This window comes from Cryptomeria japonica, chromosome 3 (genome assembly GCF_030272615.1).
Source record: "Cryptomeria japonica chromosome 3, Sugi_1.0, whole genome shotgun sequence".
Taxonomy (NCBI): Eukaryota; Viridiplantae; Streptophyta; class Pinopsida; order Cupressales; family Cupressaceae; genus Cryptomeria; species Cryptomeria japonica.
In genome coordinates this window covers 819,863,102-819,872,789 of record NC_081407.1, presented here as the reverse complement: position 1 = coordinate 819,872,789, position 9,688 = coordinate 819,863,102, and the positions used below count along the sequence as shown (strand labels likewise).

Sequence of the window (9,688 nt, the reverse complement as noted above, 5' to 3'; positions counted from 1 at the left end):
CAAACTAGGAGAGTGCTCCGAGGATGAGACAAGGTCATTGAACGGGCTCTTCCATTGGTAGATGGAGGATTATGAAATGTTCCAGAGCTACAGGCTCGAAGTAGAGGAACCAGAGCAAGCAACAGAGGAGGTGTACCTGCCAGAATACATAGAATATTGGAAGGGAGATGCCCCAAACCTCAGTGATGTAGATAATCCGAAGATCAATTGTGTCGGCAACGATTGGAACCTTGTGTGGAAGGCCGCAGCTTTCAAAATCTTTATTATTCTTCTTATGTACGGGAAGGAGACCATGGTCCCTGTAGAATTTGTGGTTCTAGGGCTTCGGATGGCCATTGAAAATAGACTTGCCACCAACGGATCCAAATTGAAAGCGTACCACACGAAGTGCGCAGGGGACCCGAGAGGCCGGAGGGGGACCCGAGAGGATGGAAGGGGACTTGAGAGGCTGGGCAGGCAACTTGAGAGGCATGGAACCAATGCGGGAGACTCTTGGGCGAGGAAAACCGAGAAGGATGAAGGGCGATCCTAGAGATAGGGGACCCGAGCCGACAACTCTCTAGACAACTAAATTGGGAAAATGGACCCAAAAAAAATGTACGGTCGTACGGGTCCGTACGACAGTTGACCGTACGGCTGGGAAAAAAATTTAAAAAACAAAAACAAAAAAAGTACGTTCGTACGGGTCCGTAAGACAGTGACCGTAAGGTCGAAAGAAGAAAAAAAAAAAAGGAAGCCACGGTGGGACCACCATGCGGTGGACCACCGACAGTGGCAACACTGACGATGGAACCACCATGCGGTGGCAACACCGACGGTGGACATCACCGCCACCAGAGACATAAACGCAGCACCGCACAAACAAACACAGACACAGTCGTATAGTGGAGGGGTGTTGACCGCACGGGAAGGTGGCCATACGATTGGAGGTGTCAATGTTGTTGTTGACCGTACGAGGAGGTTCTATGGTCGGAGTGCCATCGGGGACATTACAGAGGAAACTTAAAAAAACTTTTAAAAAAAAGCGACGACGACGACGACCAGATTGAAAAATCATTTGATGACATCTGGAGCCAGGACGCTGAAAATATTAGAGTGGAGAAGACGGGTTTTTGGATCTTAAAATATCACATAAATGATGTGCGCCATGGACTTTTGTATGGTTCGGAGTGTTGTAAATTGGTGTTGGCAGCGGGGGCGCTGCCCCTCGACCCCGCCCTGTACTACAACAGGGAGTGCACCTAGGGCGCTGCCCCCGGACCCCGCGAGGGGCGCTGCCCCTCAACCCCGTTGAGGCGCTGCCCCCGACCCCGCTGGGGGCACTGCCCCCAGACCCCCAGTTTATTTTTGAGCTACAATACACTTTTTGAGTCTAGCGAAGGGCATCAGAGAAGGCACGGTAAGTGTTGGGTTGTTCCGTACTGTGACAAAAAAGCCTGCAGCTAAGCATTGGGGGGGAAGCCATAAGCCATAGCGGGAGACGGATTTGGAGGTTGGGAACAAACAGAGTTTGAGGGAAGGCATTGCAGGTCCGTGCAATTGTATGACACCAGGGAGTTCTTCAGTTCAGTTATTAGCCTTTGGGGAGTGTGATGGAGGATTTGAGGTGTCTCCTAGCCTTTGTGCCAGCGGGTTGTGGCCACCTCCAGGCAGGAATGGTACACTTTGAGGAACTTGGAGTAGGTCTCGGCTAGACGTGAGGTTGCCTTGGTGGATGCAAAGAGGGCTCGGGAGGAGCTGACCACCAAGTTGGAGGCAGTACTAGCATGAGACTTAGCTCAGCGTACCCAGGAGTTGGATGTCGAGAGGGCAGCGCGGGTGGCTATCGAGGACAAATTGGCTAGGGAAGACAATATCATTTGAGTAGCAATTGGTGGACGCTGAGACTGAAAAGCATGTTTTGTAGACAAGTTTGGTTTAGGCACAGGAGAACTATGATGCCAAAGAGGCACTTGAGCATCGGATGGTAGCAGCCAAGGGTTTTCAGGCGAGGATGCAACAGGTGTATGGGTTCGAGGACGCAGCAGGTGTATGGGTTCCAGGCTCGACTGGCTTCAGCAGTTCTGTTTAATGTCATTTCTATTTTGTATTAAGTCATCCGGAGACGACTTCTTTTCTTTTGGGGGGGATGATGTTGGCGGCAATATTGTACACGGAAATAAAACTAGTTAATTAAGTTGTAATTGTGTTGGTTAGTTGGCAACCGAGGGGTGGTAGTTGTGGTGCGACGGTTGGCGCTCGCACCCCCTCGGCATCTTGATATACTTCCGAATGTAACTTGTGGGGAACAATTATGAATGGAATAACATATCTGATACTTGTCTAATATCTATGACATTATTTTGCATTACGTACTTTATGCTTTAAGTATTCACCCAAGAGGGCAAACAACATTTAGAAGATGAACACGAATAGATACAAGAATTACCTAAATAGAAGTTAGATAAAGCGGACAAAGTGGTAGGTTCTTGAGTAATAAAAAAACACAAGAAAAATAATATAAGAAATATCTGATCCATTAAAAGAACAAAGTAGTTGATAAAGCTACTTGGATCCATGCTTCAAAAGTGGTTTAGTATGGATTTCTAATCCAGACTTAACAAAATGTTCCATGAATGAAAAATTCCATACTTCCCAAATTGTTCATGAGTTTTCACTCATGGAACATTTATGTTACCTAACGTGTCTGATGCAAAACCATCTAGCCTCACGAGCAATCCTATATCAACCAAAAAACAATTCAAGCTTTTTCTCAGTTTCAATTCAATTTTGTTGGGTTTCAATTAATTTTGATAGTTTTTTTTTAGAATTTTTAGACTCAATTTGAGGACATCACCTTGTAGGACTTTAATGGGTACTTGCACTTTTAATTTGGTGAAAAATGAATAAAAAATGGTTATGAAAATGCGAGTTTTTACTTAAACTTTCATGTAGAACTAGATATCTTTACAATTGGTTCCAAGTTATTTTCTCGCAATCGATTTCGAATTGATTTTTTGCATTCAACTGCTTTGTGGGAATTTCAAGTCCAACTGGATTTGCAAAATTTTGTCAAGAAAATTGACATTTGGAGTTTTCTACTAAAATTAAACATTTGTGGAGTCTCATCAGCAAACTAGACATGCGTAGTTTCCTGCTTGAACTGGACATTTGTGAAATCCCGTCAACAAACTGGACAAGTGAAGTTTCCTAATCAAACTGGACATTTGCAAATCTCACCAGCGAACTAGACATGTAGAGTTTCTTACTTGAACTGGATTTTCTTTTTTGTGCAACAATTAGTTACTTATAATCGTCAATCTTGCAACAAATTGACTTCCTTTGAACTCGAGGTATAAAAAAAAGTTGTATTCCATAAGGGACTTTTGAAAGTTCTTATAGGTGATTTGTATTAAAATTGGTATCTAATTGTATGCTTTGAGATTAGAGTAATGACTATTTGTTTTCAGATTTGAAAATAAATTCCAAGTAAATTTTTGTTGCGTGAAAAATTGTTCGCTGCTAGATTTTAATTATCTGGTAAAACCCCTATATCTAGACTGCATCAAGTATGTTGAAATAACAAAACAAAATGCAACATCTATATGCTTGTCCACTTCACTAGTGCCAATCCTAGCCCATTGAGAATTGAGATCGTTTCAATTATTGAAACTATAACTTAATTTTGATCTAAGAGATATGATGTAAATCCCACCAACCTGCTCACAACAATGTTATTTTAAAATAGTGTTCTAGGATAACTTTGCATCTTTTCTAAGTTCGCTATCTTGTTGGTTATACAAACGAAGTTCATTCAACTTAAAGAACAAATCAAATGTGAAAGCCCGTGGCTTTTAGTATCGTATAAACATGAATTATAACTAATTTTTCACCAATCAAGGCACAATTCCATGCCATGCATATTATTGGAAAAGAACAATAGAAAACTTTCATTTAAAAGAAGTACAAATATTATACAAATACTGACTTATTGGAATTGTCTCCAAGAAAACAAAAATTAATGAACAACATTACCCTCAAAGGGTCAGATAAGGATTGACAAGGAAGAATCCATCTCTCCTAGATTAAGCGGAATTTGATGGACGCATTACTCATGTGACTCACTATTGGAAGGGAAATGTAATGTTAAATATAAGAATACAAAGGAAATGTCAAACAACAATTAACCATTCAGATTGCTTGGAAAGGCAATACAAAACAGAAACTTCTTCAATCAGGGTACCTTGAACCAAGACTGATATCTTGCACCATTTACAGGTATTTGACTAAAGAGATGCAATGCCAGAACATTCCTATTGTTGCAACAAAGGGAAATCCTGAAATTAGACACACAATCAACCAATTAATAATTTGAAGGTTAATATACTGTTTTTCAATCAAACGAACAAGAATTGTTTAAGTCACTGAATATGTAGCTCAACTACAACCTCTGTTTCAGCTGGTAACTCTTCAGCCTCCAACTCTGCATCTGTGAATGTCAAAGCCCTTTGAAGCTTCCGCCGACAAAATATCTCAACTTCAACTAAGAAAGTTGCATTCACGGGCCTATGATCTGAGAGCTTTTGTTCAACTCTCTTATATGAAAGTTGCCTTATTCCCTTTCCAAACGTAAGGATACGATCACACCTGTAGATCAAACTATTGATAATAAGTTCATATATTTCAGAAAAGAAATATACAACCAATGCCAGCTTGAACAAAGACAGTGCAACAAAGCCTACCATGCAGGGGTTCGTCTTTTCTCTCCTGCTTTTGAATTTTCACCGAAGTATTTATTTGAATTAAATTCATATTTGTAAGTCGGGGGAAAGTTTATTAATCCTTCAAACCATCCATCAAAGACAAGCCCCTTCTGCAACTGTTTTTTTAGCTGTCATACAAAAGATCCCAATACAAAATTAAGCAGATCAACTAGCATTTATGTAAAGTAGATATCTTTAAGTGCAGAAGAAGGATCAAATCTATGGCACTACTTATCATACCTGATCGCAATTACCAAGCTCTTTCCAACCTTTCTTGGCAATAAGCTCTCGTGTCTTATCATCTGACATATTGAGGCGATAGTTCAAGTCTCCAAACCAGACTACTCGGCTGTGAAAACAGTAAAGAATCAGTCTAGCAACATGTCAATTGAATAGGAAATGAAGCAATGCGTGAGGACAGTTTTGTCCTATGAAGCATGAATAATAGTATTGATACTGGAATCCAAACTTCAATTGAGAGGGCTCCTTGAATCTGCTTCTTGAAATATCACTCGCAATGATCCATAACTATCATTTGAAAAGACGGCATATTTAATGGGAATTTCATCCTAGTCCATTTCTTAAAGAACTTAATGAATGAACAATGATAAAAAGCAAATCATATTGGTGAATTAAATTTCATTATTTCTGGTGATGACAACATAAAATGAATGTATATTTATTGTCTCAAATTTAAAAGATCAATTCCAAACAGAATTATGAATTGTCCACGCTTACATAGACTTTATCCATATGGAGCTAAGGCAAAAGAGATGTAACGTTTTGAGTAACGAGCTCTTACATTCTGGAAAACGTGTAAGGAATGCATAATGGAATATACTATCACTGCATTTTGCAGAATAAATTGGAACTGAGGAGATTTTAACTCTTAAACTTACAATTGCAGACAGCCGCTTATATGGAAGAAGATATTAAAATAATAAGAAACAATGTATTAGAAATTTAAAGCAGTATTGTAGTAGAAACAAAATATCTGCAAGAAAAATGTGTAAAGATTGCATAATGGAATATCATCAATGCATTTTGCAGAATAAATAATTGAAACTAAAGAGGTTTTATATTTTAACTTTGTTTACAATAGCAAGCAGCTTGTTATGTATATGGAAGAACACACAAAATTAATCAGTATTAATGTATTAGCAAAATTTAAAGCAGTATTTTACTCGAAACAAAATATCTGCAATTAAGATCATAAAAAAATTAACTGGTGATGGATTGGGAAAAGAACTTTTCCTGTACATTCTCTAAAAGGTACTTTCTCGTTTAAAGAATACAAATGGAGTGGAACATTTATTTTAACTTTTCACGGATAAGGAGAAGAAGCACCTTTCCACAAAATGCACATGGATGAAAGAATACTCATGAAGTGTAACACTAGTTTTAAATTGTTACAGATTAGGAAAAAAACATACTTCAAATTGATGAAAAAGTTTGCTTAGTTTCTCCCCATGTACCAAAGCATTAAAATTCTGATATCATGAGTTCTATAATGAAAACACCAATTCTGTAGCACTTACTCATGGTCAAGAATGGTCTGAGGTAGTTTAATTCCAGAATCAGAAGGGAAATGTGTCCGACGCAATATTTCTAGTACATCAGAATTCCTTCTTAACTCATCCCCTGTCCTCTCACCAGACGTTAAGTGTGAACACACAAAGCAAAAGCTTGTCTGATAGATGGACAAACTAACCGAAACAGATCCCTGCATCATAACGCCATGCAAGTGTTGATTGATAAATTGTCACATTTAACAATGAAAGTCAGATATCATGTGGACTTTTTGATAATGTTGAGCATACAGTTCACAAGATACTTATGATTAAAGAGATAGTCAAAAAATGTAGCATAAAATCATCTCAGCAACTATTGAGAAAACAATGTGGCAATATAAAACTAAAAGTACAAAGTTATCTGAATAATAAATACATCTTATTATAATTCAAGGATGGGCACGCATAATTCTTGAAATCTTTTGCATCTCTGCCAAATGTTAAAACTCAACTTTATTGTTGAGAACAATCTGAAAATTACAGATTATGTTACATTACAGTAGAACAATTAAACAATTTATTTAATTATTCTGTGGTAAAAATGGCATGCACTTAACCATTTTCATTTTAAAGCCTACAGAAGAAACGTGAAATTAAACAAAGGCTTTGAGTTTCATCAGACAAATTAGCTTTATCCAGGGGCTCCAGAACAGGAACAGTAGAGCTGGTGCATAGTTAGTCAAAACAGCGCACACAAAACCATTTTTATTTGTAAGCCTACAGAAGAAATGTGAAATTATTCAATCTTATAAGGATTTCAGCTTTATCAAATGAATTAGCTTGATCCAGATAGTTTAAAATAGAAACACTAAAGATGGTGCATAGTTGGATGGAAAATCAGATTCCTTGCATTCAGAGAACAAGAACAAAACTGATGATGTAAGAACTCAGGGGTACATCCCCCTTCTTTGGCCTGTTTGGGGGATTCCTTGATATCTCCTTACCATCCCCAAAAATTTAGGGTATCCAATACATCAAATGCATAAAAATCAGTTTTGAAAATTCTAAGATAAATAAATCCCTAAAAGCTAGGCCCAACAAGGCCTCCCAACCCAAAAAAAAAGATTTTGAAGATCATGCCCATTTCTTTTGTCATTCAACAAAAGTGAAAGTAGAAATAGGAAGCGGAAGAAGAAAAAAGACAAAGAAGAGGAAGACTAACAATTTCCAAAATATCAATCAGATGATGACTTTGATTCCTAACCATCTTGTTTGATGCACCTATGTGCTATACATGACGCAACAATTCTTTTTTTTTTCATCTCTCAATATAAATCATGTTTCATAGTAAGTTACTAGCTTGGGTTTAGATTCAAGTTTGGGCACATTAGTATATGTAATGTCCCCTAATCAGTTATACTTTAAATTAACCTATATTTGCCCAAATCTAAAATAGGTAATTAAGTTTATGGGAGTACCTTTGTATACTGTTTACTTGCAACACAAAATTAGAGAACATATATGAAGTAATACCTATAAACTAAAACATATACTAATGAATTAGATTGAGTGATGTAAATTTTAATGTATTAATTACCATTAGTATTAGATTTATTAGATAAAAACAAATTGTTATATTTGTTAGATAAAGTCAGATTTGTTAGACAAAATCAGATTGTAGGTTAGTTGTTTTCCTTAATTATCCAATTCCTTAGTACACTAGGGTAGGCTAGTTGGATAGGGTGTCCAAGAGATCCTCCATCCTAGGCCCAAGAGCAGATGCTATGTCCCTCTTGGCTCCATATGGCAGGTGTTAAGCATCCATCATGGAGTGACATACCCAATGAGGTATCCTATCACCATTACCCCTCATCGCAACCACCTTCCCTCTTAAGCCCAAGAGCAGATGCTTCACCCCTCTTGGCTCCATGTGCCAGTTGTTAGGCATCTACTCTGGAGTGGCGTACTTAAGAGAGAGTCCCTCATTTACAATGAATCCTTTATTATATTTATTCAATTCATCTCATTAGGACAATCAATTATATCTGACATAATCACCATATTACATTAGCGCCTTGTATTGGATTATCATCAATGTTTTTTGCTAGTTGTTGTCCTCATTTTTGGATTTTCAAAAATGTGACAACCCCTACAATTTTTTGCTCAAAATGTGACATTTTTGTCTCTAAGGCACGCTTTACGAGGTGAAAAACTCACATTTGTTAGTACCAACTCATCAAGGGGTGTGTTCACCATTGCTGTCCAAGTTTTGGTGGGTTTTGGCCTTCATTTTCCTAGCTTTTTGTGCAATTTCAGGTTTCAAAGCAGTAACTACAAGTTGGAGATTTTACTCTAACGCACTCTTTTCGAGGCAAAATTCTTGCTCCTTTTTGAACTAGACTAATCTTTGGTTCATCCTCGATTCACATTTCAAATTTCATCATGTTTTGAGTTCGTTTGCTTGGTCTTTTCTTCAAAATTGGGTTTTTTCCTCTAGATTGCGAGTGGGAAATTTTCCTCCTTTTGCAAGTAAAGAGACCTTTATGTTTTTAAGTTGTAGGGGTTTTCTCAAGCAATTACAAGTGAAAGTTTATAAAATATGTGTAACTTGTAATTTTCTTTTTCTTTTTCTTTTCCATTTCCCTTTTGTCTATTAAGTTGTTTTGTAGGAACTTTTTAGTGAAACTACAAATGAATTTAAAGATACAAGTTTATGAGAACTTGTAAGTTCTCTTAAAAGTTCCTACTTTCTTTATTTTAAACTTGTAATAGGGATTTTATAACCCGATTGCAAGTATTTAAGTGTTTTTAATGTTTTATGCTTTTGCTTCTTTAAAACCCGATTTTGGAGGTTTGAAGGAAAAGAGAGTTTTTATTAAAACATGTAGATGGGTTTTTAAAACACGATTACATCTTTTTTTTGCTTCAAGTTTTTCTTGTGCCTTTTGCTTGAAGTCACATTCTAGAAATCCAACCACGTTTTCCCTCTCCAAGGGCAATGAACTTCTTGGCATTCAATCAAATCCGATTCATAAGGAGATGGCGCCATGAATGCTTCTCTATTTGCTGTTTTTGCTCCACGTTTTTGGCGGTTTTGCCCATGGCTTCCACCATGTTTTGACACTTGTTGCATTTGATATTTAATGCTTGGTGATTGGCGCCAAATGGGAAATGTTTTTCTTAGTGTTTTATGTGCTTTTTGTGCATTGTTTATGCCATTTTTCATGCTTTAGAGCTCAGATGTGGAGGCTCCATTGTCTTCTTATAAAGCTTTTCAGGTCACCTCTTCTTCATTTATTTTTGCCTATGGCATTTGATCAAGCAAGGTATGCATTTTCAGTTTTATTTTGATTTCTTTGGGTTCTTTTTGTTCTTGTTTGATCAAGCTTGTAAAAAATCTTGCTCTTGCTTTGATTTCGGGTTTTATAAATCTGA

At 37.4% G+C, this 9,688-nt stretch overlaps 1 protein-coding gene across 13 annotated transcripts in view; it reads right to left on the bottom strand.

Moving 5' to 3' along the window:
- Window positions 1–3,902: 3,902 nt before the first annotated feature.
- Window positions 3,903–9,688, bottom strand: part of LOC131037303 (type I inositol polyphosphate 5-phosphatase 1) — an 81,588-nt gene continuing 75,802 nt past the window's right edge. For 12 of the 13 annotated variants that reach the window (XM_057969385.2, XM_057969387.2, XM_057969392.2 and 9 more), the window contains 5 exons: window positions 6,281–6,465; window positions 4,983–5,091; window positions 4,722–4,870; window positions 4,428–4,626; window positions 3,903–4,316 (listed from right to left, as the gene is read on the bottom strand). In XM_057969385.2, coding sequence (XP_057825368.2) covers window positions 4,293–4,316; window positions 4,428–4,626; window positions 4,722–4,870; window positions 4,983–5,091; window positions 6,281–6,465 — 666 coding nt within the window. In that variant the 3' untranslated portion in view covers window positions 3,903–4,292. Of the gene's footprint in view, window positions 4,317–4,427; window positions 4,627–4,721; window positions 4,871–4,982; window positions 5,092–5,126; window positions 5,271–6,280; window positions 6,466–9,688 lie in introns of those variants that run through there. The other variant, XM_057969397.2, reaches the window with a different exon arrangement.